This window comes from Gymnoscopelus microlampas (genome assembly GCF_963454915.1).
Source record: "Gymnoscopelus microlampas genome assembly, chromosome: 10".
In the NCBI taxonomy this organism is placed as follows: domain Eukaryota; kingdom Metazoa; phylum Chordata; class Actinopteri; order Myctophiformes; family Myctophidae; genus Gymnoscopelus; species Gymnoscopelus microlampas.
The window spans coordinates 42,655,811-42,680,124 of record NC_139947.1 but is presented as its reverse complement, the minus strand read 5'-3'; the positions used below and the strand labels follow the sequence as shown (position 1 = coordinate 42,680,124).

Here is a 24,314-nt window from a genome sequence, read left to right as displayed (position 1 = left end):
GTTTCCGGGATTCTAGGCGCCATCAATTGCATACATGTGCAGCTTCATGCCCCAGCAGAGAACACACTTATTACGTGTATGTTAACCGTAAGGGGACCCACTCTATCAACGTCCAGTGAAAGATTATACATATTTTGACAAATTACCTTGGACAACCACGGCTCCTTTTATACAGGCCAACTCTGTCATTCTTGCAGTCTCCCGATGACACTGAATACTATATAACGCCTACATTGTATTACTGGTCTTTCACTTGTGTTACGACCCACCGGGTCTAGGGGAGTAGGACGCAACAAAGGCAAGATGGTTCAAGCCAAACTTAGGTTTTTATTACAGAATAATGAAGTTGTGGCATACAATCAGTGCAAAGAAGTAATATAACAGTGCTACTAGTGCAGAGTAAGTGATCAGGGCCCGGACAGGAACCAAATCAAAGAAACCAAATATTAATTAAAAGGTCACTTTCCTAACTACTTGTATAACCAACTCTGACTTCCTAACTAGTAATAAACAGCAATAAAAGGAAACCTAACTACCTGACTACCCTATGCTTACCCAATCAAACATAAATACAATGTGAATGGGACCTGCCCTCTAGCTGGTGCTAACAGTGGGAATAATGTAATTAAATACTTACTATACTACCTGCCCTGGATCAACTCTAAAATGTGCACTTACTTAGGTAGCAATTTGTACAATGGGATTTTGAATGGACACAAAAAAAATAGATCTACAAGCTCGTAACGTGGCACCGAGTGCCGCGCTACGAGCTTGTAGATCTGTTATTTTTTTTAAATCTGTGCAAAAAATGTGTGCAAATCTTTTTTTTTTAAGCATTTTTAACTCAAAACTTTGCTTCTGGGGGTCCCTGGCACAACATATTTTCAGGTGGGGGTCCGTGGCCAAATTCATATAATTTTGGGGGTCCTTGACATGAAAAAGTTTGAGAACCACTGCATTACAGGACATTTGAGGGCGTGATGCTTGTGATGCCGGTGGCAATGAACACAGATGCACCAGCAGTAGCACGGGTGAGGAGAGATCAGCTGGCACGGGAGCTGCTCCATCTGTAGTCTAGGAAGCAGACGGAATATGGTTTATTGGATTGAAAAGGTCTAAATCCTTTTGGAGTGCTGTCTTTTGTAATGTTACCTCCATGCAGTATAACGGTACCATGGATTCAACTTCCATGATTTACATTTCCATACAATCCAACTATCCATATTCTTCGTCATTTCAGGTACAGTGGATAGGTTTCCATATTTTGTTAAATTACAACTGTGTATATTTGACCTGTTAATCCATCATTTCAAAACAACACTATTGCAACACCCCTATGTCCCAATGACAGGAATGGCCATGGTTTTGTTTCATGTGAGATGATGTTAAATTGAACAAATAAGCTGTTTGTATAGATACGAAGCTTGCATGGTTTATATACACTGGACACATTCATATCTTTGCATTACCTTGGATTCCCACTTCTAGCCCCCAAAATCCCTCAATGCTTTCTTGTGATGCTAGAGACAGCGATCACCTCTGCTGATATTAGATCCTCCATGGCCCTACAGGTGGTCATTTCCCAGTGTTTTTTTGTATTGATTGAATACTTTATGAACAGTTTGCAAGTGCAGTGGTACGATTATACAAGGATGCTAAAAGGATAACACAAAAAGCCCTACGGGCTTGTTTCCATTGTGGTCCTGTGTATTCAATTCAGGGACATTGAAGTCTTCGAGCAGCGAGTGTTCCCTGTCTTCTGACATCACTGTTTGGTGGCGTGTGCAAAATTGAGAAATGAGACGGCTGATTCACACCTCAAATGACACACTCTAGAGCAGTGGTTTTAAAAATGTTGTTTTGTGCCCAAGGTACACCAATGGACCAAAGTCTCAAGCAAGCAAGGAACTGATAGTATTAGTGAATCAAAAAATGATTCATAAATTTGTGTGTAGTTGTACTGTATATTGCAGTAATAATGTGTGGTTGTCAAAATCTAAAGGCACACCTGGACTTATCTCACATCACACCCATTGTGACCTATAGGCACACTGGGTGTTCCACCACTGCTCTAGAGCAGGGGTCTTCAACAGGGGGTTCGGGACCCCTAGGGGGTCCTCAGAGTTACTACAGGGGGTCCGCCAAATCTTTGTGTGGTGGGGATGGGGAACATTAGCCGAAAATAGCAGATCTACAAGCTCACAACGCCTCGTGCTGCAAGGCGTTGTAGATGTGGCTTGTAGATCAGCAATTTTCTTTTGAGTGAAAAAGAGCAGAACAAGTACAGAGCCAACGGTCAAGTTGACTAAATATTGAGGGTTTAAAAGGTTAACTATCTGAAAGTACACATTAACATGAATCTAGCTATCTATGAAATCTATTAAAAAGTTTAATCTGCAACAACATTTTATCCAATATGTAGTGAGGGTCCCTGCTTCATCTCTCTCTCTCTCTCTCTCTCTCTCTCTCCACAAGGGGGTCCTTGGCCTGAAAAAAAGACCCCTGCTCTAGAGAGAAAACAATTTGTACAACACTGATGCCAGAATTGCTGATACTGATTGTTTTCCTGTCATTGCAAGGCAAAAAAAGAAAGAAAAAAATCACACCCAGTGTGAAGTGGGCGGTGTGTGGTCATCATAACATGATCGACTCACTTTAAAAAAAGGATAAATGACTTTTTTTAAAGTCCATACTGTTATTCATAGGGCTGCACATGTGTCATGTGTTTCGCTAGCCAATCACAGTCCTGAATTTGCAAAGTCAGCCAATCACATTACAGTTAGTGGTGATGACACTAGCTGTAATGTGATTGGCTGACTTTGCAAAAGTATCGATTTGCATTAACAATGGAAGGGTTAGGGGTATACAAATTTTTTGGTCGGTGTCCAAAACTCACTTATAGGGGGCGGCTACACCGCCCCAAAAAGAGTCATTGAGTAATACTTAACAAAGTGGTCCAACTGATTCCACCTGTCTGTCAGCGAAAGGCAGGGCACAGGGGCAGGACATTCTGCGGCCCTGAATTGCCAAATGAACCTAACGAGGTAGTAATTACCTGGCAGTGTTTTTTTTTTTTTTTTGCCATCGCCAGCGCTGTGCCTCTGTCATAGAATGGACTCATTAGACAGACACAGATACCTGTCTTTGGCATCTCCCCTTGCCTGCTCTTTTAGGAGAGGATTTCTTTGCCGATGCAACGCTCAGTATTTTTAACTGGGTGTTTACTGTCTGTCTGAGAATATCTTTACCTGGACGCCGACGGATATAGTCTAGTGTTTTATCAACAACTAGACTGACAATGAGTGGGCTTAGCTGTGTCTTCAGGTTTGTTTGGCCAAAGAGTTTACAGTACTGTGTAGAAGAATGACGTTGACGTTTATTTGTGCATCCTGTTAATTATTGTGCAGAGTGAAGATAGGTTGTAGTGCCATCTGTGCACTCAATATTTAACATGCTACATTCCTTTATAAGAAGTTTGTTTGCATTGAACACCAGCCAATTCTGTAAATGCTGGAAATCCAGAGTAAATGGCTGCTGCAATCTTTCAACTATTGCTGCACGTTGATCCAAAAGCTTGTTTCCAAAACAATTGGAAAACAGGCTGGATAGCTCTGTCAATGTCAGACATTTCACATCTCCATTGACCGATTCATCGAAAGTTCTTGCGATCTGGACAAAATCCAGCTGGTCATTGCGTTCCCTGTTGTTGAATTATATTAAAATGCTTCATGTTTATTTTCCAATCAATCAGTAATTTGGGGATGCGTTGGAATGTCCCTATTTCTGCACACCAAAACCATAGAGTTGCTCTGCACTGATTCAGAGTTGCGGGCTGCCAAAACTTTGTGGTGCGGGGTGGGAAAATTCATCCAGCCCGTGGCGTGGACAGAGAAACGACCCGCCTTCCAACGAAAGACATTTGCAAAGAGCTTTAATAGTTTTGACATCAGATACAGGGAGTGACAGATGGGGAAGTGAGTGCAGGGAAAGAGCTCATGGTCCGTGCCGTTTCTCATGCTCACTTGGCAGAGATACCGACATGTACGTACCCTATGGGACCAGGACAGATTGATGGGCCGCAACACCTGTCTCTGTTACAGTTTTATTGCATGTTGTGACTGAGGAGGTGTGTGTGTGCGTGCACGCGCGTGTGACGGAGTGAGAGAGTGTGTCCATGTGTTTTCACTCTGGCTCCTTTTCATTATTGATTTAAGCCAGTATTCAGTTGCTTAGGAAGGCTTTTTCCGATCCACTCTTCTTCTCCTGTTCTCTCCTCACCCTTTCTCTCCATTCCTACCCCCTCCTTCCTCTTCAGTTTAGGCACCACAGTCGAGGCTCCTGCTAATAGTAGAATTAAAGGGAGGCAGGCGGAGGGCTTGATCTCCAACTTGTATCCTGACAGATTGAGCCACCTGATGAGGCAGGATGAAAGACAGAGAGGGGGGGTGTGGGGGGCGACAGGTAGGCAGACATATTGCTGGCGGTTGGGAGGGGAGGAATGAGAACGGGGCTGCATCATTAGGCTCCTGCAAAACACCACAACCCACCACCTCTATCCGTTTCTAATCCCCCCCCATTCCATTCCTCAGCATTAGTTATTCTCTGTCCTTGGGTTAACAGCACTCCACCACCCACCCACCACCCTGGCCTGTACGAGAGCGAAAGAGAGAGAGAGGGAGAGATGGCTAGATGACAAGGCACAAAGCCTTCCATTGTGTCCTGCATGCTTTACAAGCCCCCCCAACACACACACACACACACACACACACACACACACACACACACACACACACACACACACACACACACAGGCAACCTCCCAAGTACTGTATGACACAGCGGACTAACATTAAGACACCCTCCTCCAACCCCTCGGCTTTTAAACACTGAGCGCCAGTTTATCATGAGAAGTGATGATATTGTGTGTGTGTGTGTGTGTGCGTGTGTGCGTGACACACAGAGGGAGAGAGAGGCTTTATTGACCCAGTGGGGTATCTGGCCTGTGTTCCAGGAATCCTGTGATAACAATTAGCACTGTCCATTGTCCACAGCTGAGCCCTGCTAAACGTCCCAGCGAGGCTGATGTGTGTGTGTGGAAATGGATCCAGGGCGGGATTCCCATATACTGTAGAACAGAATTCCCATGCAAGATGAGCACCCCCACCCCACCCGCACCCCCTCTGGGAACTGGAAGAGGGTGCGAAACTGTGTTTCAAGTGTGTATGTGTGAGTGCGCTCATGTGTGTGCGTGCATGTTTTAGAGTTTGGGGTTTTTCGTGTCTCATAGCTTCTGGGAACGTGGGACCACAGGCTTGTGGGTTTGTGAGTTCTGATGCATGGTGAGAGACACAGCTTTTGTTTCCTTGACCTAAATTCCTCAACAACAACAAAAAAAAGAAAACTCCATAGAGTTACATAATGTAGAGGCATGTTTCTGTTGGTATCTCTGCCATACTGCAGTCACTGCTGGCGTGCTTGAACTGAAGTCAAATATTGTTGCTGTCAGGCAGAAACCTTGTATCTCCATATTTAAACTTTTTGTTATTTACTTTTGTTATTAATTAATGCCCCACTTAATCATACAAGAGTGTTGCACAAAAGTTGTGAAAATAGCAGATCTACAAGCTTGTAGGCGTTGTGAGCTCACAGCTTGCACGCATTGTTAGCTTGTAGATCAGCTATTTTCACTATTTTAAATAAAAAGGAACGGTTTTGGACGTACAAGGTTTTAATCCAACAGCAGCGATAAAATCCATAATGTTTGTTTATCTCTGAGCATGTACAAATGTAACCAAATGAACCTGTTACATGTGCACACACTCAGAGTTACAGATGGATAAAAACACACGCCAAGCACACTCAAACCTCGCTACAGCCATAAAAAGAAATTAACTCCCATTCCTTGGCTCGTTTTGTGTGCCTGCAGACAGTGCAGAGAAACGTACACCTCCTCCCCACCTTTGCGTATTGAACACAGGCCTGCAACGCTCTTATCACATGCTTCGCTTGTTCACTAAATGTGTTGTAACTTGGCAGTAGCGAACAGTCTAGTGGATTAACATGCATGCATACTGTACAGTGCATGTCATCATAGTAACTGGCATAGCCATATTATGAATGAATGCGGCTAATCTCAACTCTGGCGGTCCTTTTTGTATCAGCTTCTGGGACAAATGCGAGTGCTTGATTTAATTTGAGAATCTACATTTATTTCAATTTGAGAATTAAATAAATCAAGTATTGAATGTATTGAATATTTAACTGTTTGAATCAGGTGGACAACAATGTCAAAATGTCCCATCGCTTACCATTGTGCTTTCAATAGCCACTTATATCCATTGTGACTCATTGCTGGAAAAGGATGAAAAAGGTTTAATGATTAGTATTCAAAGTTGTTCATCTTGGATGAAGGACACTACTGTAGCTATAACAGTGTCCCATGTTCATTTGTTTTCAGCTAATTACTGCAGCTAAACCAATTAATTCACGGTGTGTGTTTGTGTGTACGCGTGTGCATGTGTGCACAATAATAGCATTATTATTCAGGAGAAATCACAATAGTAGATATTCCCGCATTCTATGACTTGGCGCAGGGTAGACTTTAATCTAGACTGACATACAGTATGTATTACACTGTATGACAAAGAGACTGATCATTTTACTATTTTGTACAACTTAAGCTGAGACACCACCTACACTCACCGTTACACATCTTTGAGGAGAGAGAGTCTGTTGATACGTGGAGTGTAACTGAATGAAGCCTAACCCATACCTGATTTTGGGGGTCTGATGCTGATCAAATTGTAGAGCAGCTTTTTTATTTTTTTACATTTTGCAAACTTTTGAAAACATTCTCCTATAACAAAATGCCTAAGATGGGGACACCACTTTGGAAGTGGTTAAAAAATCTGGACACATTGGCTACATAATTGCGATACCGATGTCTACAAAAAAAGTCAAGTAATGGCCTATCTATCGGTCAGACATACAACCATACTCAACAACTGAAGCCCTTTTCAAAGCACATCCTCTGGGCCCCACCCAAAGAACCCCCACCCCACCACCACCCCCCGGCAACAGCTTCAAAACATGAACAGCTGGAGTCTTTACGGCTCTCCCAGGAAGAGAACTGTAGCAGACCCAAGGGAAATCTTTCTCTCTCTCTCTGCAACCCTCCCTCTCTTCTCTTTCTGACATTCCATCGCTCTGAGGAGAACGCTAAATCTCCCTCCTCCTCAGTGCGACGTGTGTGCTTCTTCCCAAGCTCCTTCTGAACGGAACTGCTGTCGCTCTGGAGTGTGTGTGTGTGTGTGTGTGTGTGTGTGTGTGTGTGTGTGTGTGTGTGTGTGTGTGTGTGTGTGTGTGTGTGTGTGTGTGTGTGTGTGTGTGTGTGTGTGTGTGTGTGTGTGTGTGTGTGTGTGTGTGTGTGTGTGTGTGTAGTTCTCCTCTTTCATGTGTACATATGCATAGCGAAGGAGTCCGTTTAAAGTTTGATCACACATGGCGGCTCCAATCTGCCATGTGAGACGTGGTTCTGTTTGGGCCTCCTACTCTCTACACCAGTGTGTCCCAAACACAGGGTTTTCTGTGTCTGTCTGTCCCTTTTATGCCCATACACGGAGTTCCGTGTCAGGCATGCCCAAATAATGGAATCTAGGCCGGTCTATGACGTCATATTGATGACATCAAGGTACTACATATGGGGATTCGCGGTTCTATCGATATTTGGCACATCATGCCCTTGGGTCCTCGCCGATACACATGTGAAATTTGAAGTCGGTAGGTCCCATATATGTGTAGCAGTAGTGGCTCAGAGCCTCTGCCTGATGGCCAAAAGCCTAATATATCCCCTGGCCAAGGCGGAATTTCCCTTTAGGGTAGTAGTTAAGATGTTGGCTTTCCACGCGGGAGACCCGTGGTCAAATCCCGGGCGTTACATATGAGCATTGCGGTCGGATCGCCATATACAACATGCCAATCCTATATTAAAACCGCTAGTACAATATATAGGCCAGGTATCGGCAGTTCTGGACAACCGCCAATCCGACCGTCTCGACGCCGGCCACAGCACTCCCTCGGGTCATCGGTGTCACGCGCGTGCCGAGTTTGAAGTCCGCCAGTCGTACAGTTCTCTCGGGTTATATGAACTGCAGACTCATGCACTCACAGACGGACAGAGATTTTGCGCATTTATAGAAATTAAACCAAAAAAGTTTGTGAACCACTGCACTACACTCACTGCAATCCTGCCAGGGTGTTTAAGGTTGAGCTTTCAAATAGTACCCATCACCAGAGGATTACGTAGGAACGTGTGCAAATTCACACATCATAATTTTCTCTAAATCCCATCACTAAAGTGTTCTGGCAGAGGTGTACTGTAAGGGAATGTTATGTAGGCACCCCGTAGGTAATTGTTAATGTTGGACTTACCAAGATTTTTGCCTGTCCTCTCTCCTCCAGGGAAAGTGTTGAATACAGATCTGCGTCACTACCTCAGTCTCCAGTTCCAGAAGGGCTCCCTTGACCACAAGCTCCAGCAGGTGATCAGGGACAACCTGTACCTACGCACCATACCCTGTGAGTATTCTCCCATGCTGCTGTCCCTGCCGTCGGCTTGCAAATCCCTTCTGTCTCTCTGTGCTCTGCGCTGCGCCCTCTGACCCTACCAGATGGGATCCATGTCTTACCATTGTGTATTTCTTAATTGATTCTGTGCTTTACCTAGCAATTATCCGCGTCCCCACTTCCCACCAAGCTTCAATTAAAGTATTCTCCAAACAAATTGATGTGCAGTGCACTCAAGGTAATGTTTATATGATGTGATTGTGTGATTCACACAGACACTTCATTGACAGACATTTTGACTTATAGCGTAGGAGTGCAGATACATCTCCTGCAATATTTATTTTGTTATTTCTCTTTCTCCCTCTCTCTCTCTCTCTCCCTCCCTCTCTCTCTCTCGCGCGCTCTCTCTCTCTCCCTCCAAGACTACTCTACTGATCCTTTAAAGAATGATAAATAACAAAGGTGGGAAAATGCTGGTCTTACGCCCCAGTGGTTTTAAAAATGGATGACATGGACAACAGGGGGAAATGAAAGAGTGTGCTTCATGGTCAAAGGAAATACCATTTCACTTTTTTTTATCCATGCTGCAGACTCATTTGGAGTCTGTGTGACTTTAATTTAACATTTAAAAAGTTCCCAATCTCTGACATTTTGTTACCTTGGGAGGAAGCCATGCATAATGTTATGAACATGAATGACTGATTGGAAGGAACTGTAAATTATCATAACCCGCCATGATAGTTATGATGGATGAAATGCATCTGCTTGTCATCCATTTTATGGGGAACTGCATTATAAATATTTTCTGCGTATAAATCATTGTGGTCATCAAGGCATATCATAGGCTTTGCTGCACATATTTATGCTTTAGTCATAAAAAAGTATATGAGGACAAATTAGCCAAAGTCCTCCTGAGTCATTTGAGAGCTCAAAGCAGTTGCATTGCAACTGGGGTTGTGGTAAAACAAGATGCATCTCATGCATCTCCAGATTGTCGGAAACATCAGTGCAATTATAATGTCAAGGACTGCTTTTACCCTGTAGAGTGCTGCTGTAAACTAAAACAGCAGTAGAATAAACGTGTACCACGTATATCTCCCAAGAGGGAAATTGCAGTCTGGCACCAGTAGGTCAGAATCTTCCTCGTGTCCACTGGACTCTCACAAGTCCATGCCAACAGGTTCTTCACTGCACATACTGAGCCACGATGAACTCTCTGGAGGGGCCTGAATGCAGCATGCAGCCAAGGCTTTTTATGCTTGAAAGCAATCTCAAAGGGAAATAGAAAGGAATGCCAATTCCTGTCGTCCACAACACATACAGTAGGGGGTGGGGTGGGGCATAAATATACAGTATGTCACTCTTGCCTCCTACAAGAGATGACAGGAGTGGAGGACCGCGGCAGCAGAGGACCAAGGCGCCACATAATCCTTGAATCTTGGCTGATCCCCCTTTAGCTATCGCCCTTTTGTACCCCAGGCATTAATATCCGTTATGGCACAGCATGGCAGGGGGGAAAGTATGGTAGGAATAAAAATAAGAGCCCAAGGTATTCAATCTCAGGTTTGGCTCTTTCTCGAGAAGATTTAAGAGGGCGTCTTTCAACTTTTTAATCCGGTGAGACAAAAGAGAGCATAGCTGCCTGGATCTGGCTCATCACACTCCCTCTTAATGGAGAATTTGTCCTTCTGCAGAGTTCTGAAGAAATAAGTCGTGGGGAGTATAAGCCAGAAAATATTACCTTCCATTCTTACAGTTTTGCCTTTTACTTTAAAAAAAAAAATTTACAGTATCTGTTATGAAACCGTCAGACGTTTCTCTTCTTGAACATATTACACATCTCCATGTCGTCTCTAAATCAAGAATATTTTGGGTCGTTATATTTAAATGACAGTTGTTTTCAGCCGCCACACTACAAAATGTGTTTCTTGAATCGCACTGTTTTAAGATTGTTTCTGCACTTGAATCTGTGCTGGTTTTTGCGTTAGATTGATACATGGGCCGGTGAGTGGCTACACCAAGTTGTTGGTAAGATAATATGGGCCCACATTAGTCTTATGTTTTGTCAACTTACATCCTTCGACTTCGCCTCAAATCACGTCTCTTGACATAGCAGATTCACCTGTATCATTTCAGAAGTGCACACTCTCATGGTGGTGGTAATAACAGATAAGAGATGCTTGTGATTAGTGATGCTCTGATCGATTGCCCACCAATTGAAATTGGCCAATTTTAACTCCAAATGACTTGATCGGTCGTTGCCAAATTAACTGATTCGGAAAACCGATCTTCGGTTAAAGGCCATGGGGTCTGTAATAACCCCTATCGTTTTTTTTCCCCTTGAACATTATGAAAAAAGTTAGGCAGACAGTGGTGTTAACTATACACATTTTGTTTTTTTTATGGAAATATGACACTAGTCATATCTTGGAATGTGTCTGAATGGAAACGCTTTATTTATTCATTTAGCTAATAAGCAAAATAATAATAATAATAATAATAATTAAAACAAAATAAATACATACGGAATTGGCCGATCTTATATTGAGAGGGAAAATCGGGGATCGGGATTGGATCCCAATATTTGAATAGGAGCATGCACCCTTACTTGTGATTCTTGAGGTTTTTTTTTCTTCACTCTCATAATCCAACTTGATGCTCTCTGAAATGCTGCTTTCATTACTTTTTGTGTGGCAGAGAGAATACATTACATTGTCGACTGAGAGGGTGTAACGTTTTTTTGATTCAAAGGTTAGGGTCAGCACCACTCGGCAGAAAGCTTACTGTATTTTTGATTGAACTGTATGTAGTGAGAGATTGGGACAACTGGAATGTTTCTATATTAATTTATTATTCTCCCTATGTTTTACCTCTGCTTTGTACGCAACACACTAACAGTGTTTCACCTGACTGTGACTGGTTTAGTAAATTCTCTACTGAATATTTTTGTCTGCCGTTCTCCCTCTCTGCTGCAACCAGCCTCTGGCAGCCCTGTTACTAAGCATGTGTTATGGGGCTGGTTGTCACTTGGGTTTAGCTATACCACCTGTTTAGAAGAACACATACTATAACAATGGAGATCCCGCTGCACTCAAGTGCCAAATTGTGTTTTCTAGCTACAACAGTATAACGGTCCTCCTAAGTATACTGTTGTGATACCGCTTTTTATTCTGACACCACCACCCCATATTTATTTTGTAGTGTTGTTTTATCTCCTCACAGGAGAGCTTGCAAGCACACAGACAAAAGATTGTAGTCAGAGTTATGTGTCCTCTCCAGAGAGAATACATTTCCTCTCGTCGTCATTCAATTAGACCATCTCCTCCCGCCACTCTTTGTCAGAAATGAGTTAGATATGCTGCTTTCACAGACTTCAGTTCCCCCACTTTGCCTGCTATCTAGCACAGTCTGAGCCGTAACCATAACAACTCACACGGCTGTAGCCGCTCAGGTGTAGAAGGCGAGTGACCTTTTCATTCTGAGGCGAAAGGTTCTGTGCCACAGGTTAGGACCAAGGCAGCTGTCACGATAACCTCCAAAGATACTGTAGCCTGCTGCTTCCTCCAATGCCCTTTTTTGTCAAGCTGTCATTGTCTTCTATTCTCCTCAATATCCATCATCTCTGGGATATTTACTGCAACAACTTTTCAGACATCAGATGATTATGTGATAGGTATGCCGGATTTAGTAGTTACGCACCAGTGTCACTCACCGAAAATAGCTGATCTACAACACGTTTCCGCACAATGCGTTGTGAGCTTGTAAATCTGCAGTTTTTGGTGCGTACACGTACCGCATGCAACAAAGTATCTGGCACTTTACAAAGATGCATGACATTGTTGATAAGACTTCGACTTAGGAAACTGTACGCCTTATATCGCAATCTCTGTTCAGAAGCAGTCTTTTCATGTAACAAGATTCACAAAGGAAAGTAGAACGATCACATTTCCATATTCACATATTCAGTGACTGTAATATTTAGCTGATCTCCACTGATTGCTAGGTCTGATGGAATAAAATCCGGTCTTTATTACAGAGGCTTATTTCAGATGTGATGGGTTATCATGCTGTTAGGGTGGATCTTGACATGGGGAAAAGATGAGGTACAGAATAGGGTGTTATTAAACTCTCCATTAAAATACGCTCTGCCTGTCTGAGCTACATTGCAATGCAGTTCACGTAAGGTACAGTAAATGCCCCAATTACATCTAAGCTGAGGGTTAGCAGAGCTGGCATCCCATGGACCGTAAAATAATTTTCTTAACAATATGTTTTCAATGTCTTGCAGATGAGCAGATCAACAGGACAAAACTAGCCCGCTTTTTTAATCAATTACAACAGTTATGCTGGATTATATAATATTTTAATTAAAAGACGGCAGGCTTTGAGTATACTTATACTGTAGAGCTATTTACCGGAATAGAAAAATAGAAGTTGTATGTGGGTGATAGAGTCAAAGATCAGAAAGGATAGAAAAAAAGAATAACATGACTTAATGATTATGGGCTGTCTACCATGCTCCCGGTGAGCATGAGGACCCAGGTTAAAATGCGAACCCCATCTTGTCTTATATCTTGCAGACTTATCCATGGGATCACACTTTTTTTTTTGCTCTTTTATTTTGTTCAGAATCTCTACGTGTAGAAATGATCTGTACTCCACTCTTTGATTTGACCTGGGAAAGTATAGAGGCTGTTAAATCCTGATGAGAAATTGCTTTTCGCTGTAAATGCACATCACATACATGGATGGGCAGGGGTAGCAGTGCAGTTGTTATTCAACCCACGTACAGTGGCTCATAGCTGAAGAGATGGTCACATAGTCATCATCGTAGTTAGTATTCTGACAGATTAGATTAGAACAAGCATTCATATCTTTGTGTTTCAGGCTCTATTGAGTGTTCATGATGTCGATACAGGTTTCTCATGGGCTCTATATTTCATTCATGTCCCCAAAGACATGTTGGAAACAGACAGTGTCACCCTGTCCCCCTATCCCTCTTACATCAGCAAATAGCACACTCCTCTGCCGTTGCTCAGGCTTTGTTGTCATCTTTGGCAGGTACCACTCGGCAGCCAAGAGAAGGGGAGGTTCCTGGAGTGGATTATAATTTCATCAGTGTGGGAGAGTTTCGTGTTCTGGAAGAAAGTGGACTGCTGCTGGAGAGTGGAACCTATGATGGTATGTGTACCATCCAGCACACATTGTGCAATTCTATACAATGATATACTGTAGGCTATATTGTTCTACTTGGTGTTGATAAACTGTTAATAGACCGTTCATACAGCCACCTGTATACTCATTGTTGATCGATTGTACATAGAGTATATTCATTCATATATTCACTGGTGATAGGGTGTATAGCGATATATATTACTGTACATTTATTTATTAATAGACTATTATGTTTACTTATTCAAAGATCCAGTGCAGATATCTATAGCCAGCAGCTCAGTTGTTTTATTTTAATTAATAATTATCGTGTTATCTAATCTAATGATCTAATTGCCTACCTCTCCTGTGTTTCTCACTGTTGCTATATGATACCCAATTTTCACTAAACTCTTATCTTAACCTTTGTTATACTGTAGTATAGTATTGTACTCATTCAACCATTCATTCATGTGTGTATACTGCACGTACGCACACACACACGCACACACACACAGTTTATTGTGCTGAGCATAGCTGACAAGAGTTAGGCAAAAGTATGGAAAGCACTGGGCAAAATGGTGTGAAAGACCTCAGGAGAAGGATGAGTGAGGCAGCACACAAAGCGAGCATCCTTACTGTACTTCACCATATCGCTCCACTGCTTCCTACTGTTCCCTGAGGCCACTGCTGTATCGTAACGCACTCGCTGCCTGTCTGCCCCCGTGTTTGTCGAGAGCCATGCTCCTTTACTATAGGTCATCCACTGAAGTCAGTATACTGCGCACATCATCATCCTGTCATTATTAATGTGAAATAAACTGGAGATAATATATCCCCAGGAGATTTTTTGTTCATCATGATCCCTCACCCATGGCCATTATAAAGGGTTCTTTGTGGAGAAGTGGGTTGGAAATATGAAAGAGAACATCCTTCAGCCCTCTGACCCAGAACTGGCCCTGAGAGAATTGCCCTTCAACCCCAGGACCTTCATCTGGTCAACATGATGAATAATGGATACGCAGAAGTCTGCCCTGCCGTGCCCTGCGCAATGTACCGTAGCATTACTGTAGCTTTATTAAAGACTGAGCTTCAGGAGCTCTCAGGAAGGTAGTTATTAATAACCAGCATTTGGCCACACATTCCCCACTGTTAAAGCGTTCTTCTCTCAGAGGAACAAGCATGCACAGAGACACAGACACACAAACAGACACATAATCACACAGCTACAGATTTCCCACACAGTGAATGTGTGAGTATAAAGTCAATCATTGACTTTAGTTCTACATATTGCTGGGAGTTTGGAATTCGATATATCGTCTGTCTATCAATGTTTACCTTCTTCAGCTGAAGCATTGACCTGGGCTGCCCTGCCCGCCGCTTTCACTAATCCTCCTAGACCTGAGAACAACAGAGGCTCGATCTGTGACTCTGGTTAATCTGTCACTAAGACAGACACCCACATCCCTCCACTGCTCTGCCAGAGGGACAATAACAATAGGCGTTTCACACAGATTTGCTCTCATAGCTCTGACATAGTGGAAAGTCATTTCAGAAGACAAATATTATGCAAATACTTAACCAACCGTAAACTTAACCAAGCATAAAAGAAGAGAAGAGAGAGTTTGTTTGGGTAAAATCTCTTCAGAAGCTTTAATCCACTAATGTTTCACGTTCCAACAGTCTTCACTGTCTGCATTCCAAGCGGGTCGTCGCAGTAAAGTTGACTCAGCCAAAGCAAAGAGAATGGATTTGCAAAAATAAATGGTTCTAAGTTGTCGTTTTATGAAATGATCTCTCAGAATGGAAGTCACTCCTTGCTCCTGGGCCATACATTTGACCCGTCAGTGCGCGTGTGTGCTTAAGTGCATATGTACATGCGTACTAGGGCGTATATACAATTTTCTACCTCTTGTCTTGACTGCAGACAAGTGTGCCGAAAATCCTTCTGCATGAATCATTCATCACAGGGAGCGGTGAGCTAACATGGACAAAAAAAATGAAGGGAAAACAACTCTCAGGCGTCTTCCACTTGAGTTCAGGAGTGCAAGCATAGTGCTTTACTATATCGGATGCAGCTCCGAGCTTGCAGTTTGGAATGTCACTATGCCCAAAGTTATTGTGCACTTTTCTTGTGTGCATAATTGCGACCGTAGGTCGCACTTACTATAGAAACCTGCTCCAGGTGTCCGTCCTGTCCGTCCGTCACTCCGTCACTCCGTCACACACGTCCGTCACACTTTTGCCCTGCTCATATCTCCGCACCCGTTGCCCCGATCCATGCCAGATTTTGCACACACACTCCTTACCTGCCAAACTACACCCTCCAAGGACCCCCGGAGCTCCAGGGACCCCCAGCTGCCTCGGGGACCCCCAAGTGTAAAAAATGAGCACATGTGGACAAATTACCAAATGACCACCCCAACGGGGCTGCTCACGGGGCATTCCCGGGGACCACCCACTCCTGGTGCTCCAGAACGGATGCAAAAGTGGTGGCGCCCCCAGTGGAGGACCCCCTGCCACTGCAGCTCACATAAAATGCCGTACCTACGGTCGCTTATCTCCCGATTAGGGAGTCTTACTGGTATTATATATTCTATATACTATCATTTGGTAGCAGAAGTGCAGGTGAACAACAAATGTCCATATAGTCTTTTCTATAATGATTCAATCAGGGCTGTATAAGTAATTCGCCGTGTCGTGTGACTACAGTATGGACAAGAGGCCAGCTTTAAGGCCGAGGAAACTAATTGAGGGGTACATGTAGATGAGGGGGCTTCCACCTCCTGACATGCATGCCTTTGTTACTCACAAGCAAATTGTGCAATTTCGAGTAGATGGCATTTTAACTTGCTATGTTACATTCTTCTGCTTGAAAAGAAATCACCCATTTAGTCATTGTAATTTTATTACATTTTAGCACATCAGCACAAAACACAATAGGCTACCGTACAACACAACAACACTCAACCAGGACATCAAATATTAAAACACCATACACAGAAACATAAAATAAAATAAAACTAACTAACATTAGCCAACAGTAAAAATATACAATAAAAATGAACATTAACATAAACATTGGTGCAGTAGTACATAAAAGGAAAAGCAGATTCTGCATTCACATACAGTAAACATTGATTGGCATATTATCACACAAGGTCAGCGCCCCTAAATGAGATTGTCCTTACGATAAGCCAGACTGATCAACCCTATCCATGTGAGAATGATAACGTAGTCACTTCTGAAAATAGAGCTCCACCTTATTAAGTAACCTAAATGATGAATTCTCTAATGCTGCTAGTTTACCCAACTGAATGAACCACAGAGAGGCCATGGGTGCAGCGGAGCCTTTCCTGCACCCACTGCCAGTTTTAACAGGGTTGGTGCTTTGAACGGTCTTAAGGTACAGCAGCATAGCTGTGGATTAAACCTGATTCTGACTCAAGTTGCCCGCTGGTGTCACACCGAAAATAGCAGATCTACAAGCTGACAAAGTGTCGCAGCATGACGCATTACGATCGTGTAGATTCCCCATTACTGGAGCAATTACAGTAATGGGGCAGGGCAATGGGCCAGGATTCATAAACGAGGGAGGGGGCAAAGGTGCTCTGTTAGCACCAGCTGAATGCTTCTACTGTAGGAACTGGCAGAGCGGAGCCTGGAAGATTAAGAAATACTGATACTAATACTAATAATGTTCTCAGGACTGCTGGATAACACAGGTGTTGGATTAGAGTCTTCATATCGCAGATCCAAACCACATGAGAAACACATGGTTGAAATAGAAAGAGTATGGGAAAGGGGAAGAGAGATATAATGAAGGCGGGAAATAATATTATTCTACATTCGAAAAATACGCAGTTGGTATTCCAAGCTGGATACAATTTGTCTCTCGCCTCTACCTGTGGTTGAATGAGGTGAGAGTTGAATGTTAAGTAGAGGGGAGAAAGTTATTTAGGCGAGACAAGTCATTAATAACCCCCCCACACACACGCACACACACACACACACACACACACACACACACACACACACACACACACACACACACACACACACACACACACACACACACACACACACACACACACACACACACACACACACACACACACACACAGAGACAGACAACACACACACACAATGCATGCAAATTTACACATACAGAGGAAGGCCTGGGTCGTGGTAGGTTGGATGACAAAATGTTGGCATTCATGTCACATATGCTAGACACTCGGCTCAGTGCCATGGCCAGCACAACATGGGCTTCTACCTGCTGACTGCACAGCCAGTCTGTTATGAAACTCTGTTTGGCCTGGGCACTGCCCAAGAGAGTGGGAGACCCTTGCTTGGTGATTAATGAATGAGTGTCTGTGGCTACGGCTGGTGAGTTCAGAAGCAGAGAGGAAGGGAGAGCAGGGTGAAATGACCGAGCTAGGACTCTGTGCTATTCACAGTCAACACACATTTCCAGTTGCTATAGATGACTGACAAAACTGACGTCATGTGTAATACTGCATCTGTCCCGTAGTATGACCAGCCTCAACTGCATACAGGGTGTTGCGAGAGATGAATGGTCATACTTAGAGAAGCGATTTCTCACGTTTTTTCACTTAACACAATTGTTAAGGAATTCTGGAGCAATAAAAAAAAATGTAAGTATTTCTAAAGGTTTATTTCATATCGTAGGAGAAATATATCAGACACACAGTCAAGTCATGTAGAGAAGATAAATCCTTGTATACTATTATGGTTAGATATAGGGCTATTGAACTGCAGAAAGTTTTGCGAAAATGAAAGTGTTTTATACTAGATGCTCTTCCGCTCTGCATTCTGAACTTTAGACCCGCCCACTGTATACACGGCTGGAACGATGATTTTTGTTTATGTCAATCCACGACGTGCTTTGACATAATTTGTCTCTGAGATTTTGCCATTCCTGGTGACATCCTCAGCCAACCTCTCTCTAACTGTCCATGGTGTGTTGCTGACAGTTTGAGGAAATATAAATAACGATCGCATTGAGGGATCACACACGATGTTCGGTTAGCAGGTGTTCGGCTAGTTTGAAAATCTTAGAGGTGCAAGAACCGCTGAAACAAACGTCGGCAAGGCGTGCTTAAGTCCTTATGGTGTCATTGTGCTCTTGCCAAAGCTGAGAAACGTTCATGTTGGGTTTGAGGAATCTGCAGCCTTAGAGATCACCATAATAGAGGATGTGTTGGGTTAGAAGGGTTACAATGGATGTACAAGTGGCACAAAATCTTTACGCAAGATATCTAGTCAGGGCATATGCAGGATAAGCATTATTCCAGATATTATTCACAATTGTGTTCCCATCATTATGAGCTACTGCCTACACCAGATGGCATGACATCTCCCCCCCACACACACACACACACACACACACACACACACACACACACACACACACACACACACACACACACACACACACACACACACACACACACACACACACACACACACACATATATATTTAACACACATATATTTAACACACACATGCATTTTAAGCTCAGGGGTCTCCTAGAATACAACCCACACAACCTTCTAATGAACAGAAGACTGTGAGAAAGAAAACATTGATTCCCTCACTATGAATCTGCTAGTTATTGGCATGTGTTGGACTGAATGGCCTTTATTGTTTGCGTTGCAACAGTAGTCAACACCATAAATACATATTGTAAAAATAAAAACGTAAATAAATATAACAAAGTATTCATCATAATAAAGTTGATTGATTTGATTGAATTCTTTGTTAGACAGAAATGCACTCAGTACGGGTACAGTCATACACTTGAGCTAAAAGGATAACCCAACATTTACATAGGACCATTGAGTATTCAATTCATCAAACAATGAGCTATAACATTACTAAGAGTCTATCCTTTGTTAAAATGTGTGTGCAGTAACAAATAGTGTTCAAACCCAACAGCCAAGGGAGCAAATGATAGATAGTGTGTGAGTCAAAACACTGCGGGCCCTATTAGTCAAGTCTAATTTCCAGTTATGCAGTAATTAAGTCATAACGCCACCATCTTATACACAATCGCTATTTTACAAGTCAAGGCAACGGTGGCGGAGATTAGCTGTTCACAGACGGACGGACGGGTGGACGGACACACAGACGGACGGACGGACAGGGGGTAAAACATACTCTGTCGCCATGCCTTTCGGCCTGGCGGAGACAATAAAGTTTTACAGCAGTTTTCCCGTAGCTTAGAAGTGAAACAAATGGAGTGCGTTCTATTCCTCCCTCTTACTTTCACTTTCACTTACTGTATGTCGCTTAACCATATCTGAACACGTCACACAGCGACCGTTTTTTGCTAGGAGATCATATTTTTTTTTGGCAGCAGTAGCAGCACTGGGAAAATATGTGAAACATACCGATGTATGTCCACTTGTTGTGCTGAGATAGATAGAAAGGGGGAGATGCTTTAATAATAGGCAACTGAGAATGTGAATATGTGTTGGTTTGTCAAGACATAGGCAGAGTTTCTGGGGGCCAAAAATATGTTTGATAACAATATTTCGTGCACACAAATTTCAATACATAAAAATGATATTCAATGAATTTTATTATATTTGGTTTTGTAATCAATTCATTTGTGGGCAGGCAGATGGGCATAGTGACATACACAGGTGATAGAAGTGGTGTGTTTAGAGGTAGCAATTAACATGGACACCCGTTTCTAAAATATACAAATACAAGTAAAGCTCTAACTTTACGGCTCGAATGATGATCAGTCAGGTTTGTGCCAATGGTCTTTTTTTTTGGGGGGGGGGGGGGTTATTTTGGGGCTTTTATGCCTTTATCGACAGAACAGTTGGCTGACAGGAAATGGGGAGAGGTGGGGAGTGGCATGCAGCAAAGGCCGCCAGGATTGGGATTCGAACCCGCTACACATTGTCAGGCTACACCGAGCCTAGGTGCCTGGACCGCTACACCAGCGGTCCAGGCCGTGCCAATGGTCTTTTGGCAAACTTTAACAATCTTTCCCAGTCTACTCCTGTTAACCACACAGAGGTTGCCAAACCGACAAATCATTGGAAATGTTCAAACTTGACTCAATAAAAGATGAATGAAAGTTTTGAAAGTGATCGTTCAACATTGAAACCCTTGCAACTTTCTCAAGAAAAACTGTCTCTGATGTGCACCATTGTGCTGTAATTCGCAGAGGGTGATGGCAAGACATGGTTTGCCTCAGGCTGTTGATGAGATGTGGATGGATGACTATGTTCACACTCCATACAATGTCCACCCACTCCTCCCAGAAAGCTCCCAGAAAGCTCTCGAGTAGGAAATATTAAAGTTAAAGTATTGACTCATGACATGTTTTTTCAATGATTGATACAAATCTTTCCAAATACGAGTACAGTACAATGCAATTCGAGATGATTGATCAGGTCTGTGTGCGGGTAATTTCTCTTGAGAATTGCTCACTCTGTTACGTGCTTTTTTTTCCTTTTTCTTTTTTTGAAATTTGAAATGACTTTCACACACGTGCGTCTAGACAATTGTTGACAGAATTGAAGGATTAAAATCAACTACAAAGCAGATGACCGAAGGCATTGTCTTGTGTAAACCATCTATCTTACATAAATAAAAACAGACAGGTTTTTGGAGTGTACTTATGTAATACATCACCATTTGTACCAGTCTATCATACATATCGTATACACTAGTAAAGGTATGCAGCTATAATTTGTCTGACTTGTAGGACTTGTAGGGTACCGATCACACAAATGCACAAACAAATAAGATGCAGCTGAACTTTGTCATTTATTGTCTATCATTGCCGTTAGGTTAGGCCATGATGTTCCATGAAATATTGACTTATGACTAGTTATGGAAGTTTGGACAAATTGATCTACTTATTTATCTGCATAATTCTCATTCTGTAAAATCTTTAAGTCATCACTCATCAGTGACCAAATATTTAATAGAACTTGCAGTAAACTGAATATCTACAGTTACAGCAATGTATCTTTCTTTCATCGAAATCCCATCTCATTTATTTATTCAGATACAAATATAGGTGTCATATTCTATTTTGGTCACAAACATTTGGTCATGGGAGACTGTAGGCGGGTGGCTCCCAAATGTGTCGACTGGATTGAGAATGAAGCCTGCCATACCATGGTGTCGTGTGCCGCAAATAGCCATTAGCCAATCTACAAGCTCAAGAAGCGACGCATCGCAACGTGTTGTGCGACAACGCACAATGACACACAACGGCACAGTGCGACACTCACAACATTGACACTGCAACGCTTTAAGCTTGTAGATATGCTATTTTTGGCTCGCGACACCATGAACTATAAACTAGGCACGAGCCTCTGGGAAGCTCTGGCAGGATTCAGTCCCTGGCTAAAACGGGGCACAATGTGTCTCCAAGGGTAGTGGGTATTAAGTACTCCATCACCTCTTTGGCACACATGCTGGGTTCCAACCTCACACATAAATCCTGGTTAATTTTCCCACCGTGTTGAGAGTGAGTCGAACAAGTACGTGTTTACCTGTCGGTCCATCTGCCACTCCGTCTCAACGGCTGCAACTGGCCCGTCAGTGGTCACATTAAACCGATGCGGGGGAATGACACATCTCACAGATCCTTATCAGATTAATGGCGACAAATACCATTACAAATCTGCCGCCCCTGCTTCCTCTCTCCTCCCCCCTCGCCATGTGCTGCGGTACACATTAATCAGTGGCCAATGGAGATGTTTTTACGAGGCATTAATCACAGCTGAGGGAGAGCGAGAGATGACTGGGCACGGAGGTGACAGGTTTGGACTCAGAATGGCAACCTATCTTTCATCTCCATTGCTCGGTGGGCAGGTATAATGAAGCTGTCTTTTGACAAATGTTAATTTATTGGTTCGTTGTCTGTAGGCACGGTGTCTCAGCAGGAGATAAAGAAGAAAGAAAAAGATAGATGATAGTCTTGGCTACAAGGGTTGAGTGTCAATTCACTTCAGGATGTGTTGTATTTAAAATTCACAAGCTGGAATGTCGGTACTGAGAAAACTGAGTTGTATTTGGCCTAAAACATGATGAAGAATTAGGGTTGTAGCACTATCATAGGAATTGCAGTTTGTGTATTTATGTTTTGAATTGAAAGGGATTTGATCAAAACCCAGATGGCTTTTTCTGTTTTGAAAGTGGAAACTATTTCCCCCCCTGTATAGTGTTCTCTATTGGGTCATTTTGTTCCTCTGATGTGGGTGCGAGGCATAGTGGGTCAGACATTAGTCAGAATTCTGTGCCACACACTACTGATAGAAAATGGTCCTTACTGAAAAGATGAAAGCAAAACATTATGGGAATGCATGTGTGTCAAAGGAAAGAAAAAACATGTTTTGTGAATGATCTTTTTGAGATGTTCAAATGCCTGCCAATTTAAAGGCTCACTGTGTAAGTATGAGAGATTTCCCATAGGAGATCAAGAAGGGAAAGATTTTTGTTAATTACTGTGACATTAGATCAAGTTCAATGGATTCCTCACCCTTTTAATAGCTTTATGTTTTGTGTTTTATCAGATCAAGTTATGCAACTTCATTTACATATCATGCCCTTTCTATATCATGGCTCATTAGTGGAACTGTGCATAATCCATGTCAAAGCACTTTATGCTTGTGACCTTTCAACTCCCAAAGCCATTGTTTACTCTAATGAGTCCATTAGATGCAAAGCCTACCTTTAGTAAGCTAACAGACTGCCCCAAAATAATTGTGGGTGAAGTACAATTAAGCTGTTCCAATTCAACTCCCATGTTTGGCATTCGTTCATTAACTCCCCATTAATTATGAACTTAATAAAGGCTGTAATGACTATGTGCTGATACTAATATTGTTTAAATTAAAGCAGGAAGCAAATTATGCAGCTAAAACAACGTGGGTGTTTTGTTTGACATGCAGCTTAGACAAATCATTCAGTTTGTAAATGAGTTTTTGTTTATAATTAAAAAATAATAATGTATTGTATGCTTCCGTTCCGTCCTAGTATCTAGCCAAGGTGCACTGTGTTATTTCACTTTTTAGTTCTCTCTGCTCTGAATTAACTAATGTATTTCATGTCATTTTCATTCCATGATTCTTTCTTTTGACCAAAACGTGTTCATTATATCGTGTGTGTGTGTGTGTGTGTGTGTGTGTGTGTGTGTGTGTGTGTGTGTGTGTGTGTGTGTGTGTGTGTGTGTGTGTGTGTGTGTGTGTGTGTGTGTGTGTGAGAGAGAAATCTGCCTCATATTGGAGCTAGTATACCAGCCGTTTAACCGTTGGGCTTATAACCCTTGACCAATATGTCAAATAATAAATAAATAAGTGTTAATAATTCCCCTGGATTCCTTGAATCATGACACAACATGCTACATACAGGCCCCCATACACCCCCATATACCCCATACAGGCCATGCCCATTCCCACCTAACTACATTTTCCAATATTTAGCCATTTCTTCAGAACACACTTTTTGCTGCTCCTCCTCCAGATATTGTCCAAAACGTTAACAAATCGCTTTTCTCTGGAGGCATGAGATGAACATGTACAGTACAGGTATCATACCC

The 24,314-nt window shown here is 42.6% G+C and overlaps 1 protein-coding gene across 1 annotated transcript in view; it reads left to right on the top strand.

The window, feature by feature from the left end:
- Positions 1-24,314, top strand: part of magi3a (membrane associated guanylate kinase, WW and PDZ domain containing 3a) — a 139,930-nt gene that overhangs the window by 74,523 nt on the left and 41,093 nt on the right. Inside the window, exons 2-3 of the mRNA XM_084069316.1 lie at positions 8,461-8,577; positions 13,627-13,746. Of these exons, the coding sequence (XP_083925442.1) occupies positions 8,461-8,577; positions 13,627-13,746 (237 nt within the window). The remainder of the gene's footprint in view (positions 1-8,460; positions 8,578-13,626; positions 13,747-24,314) is intronic.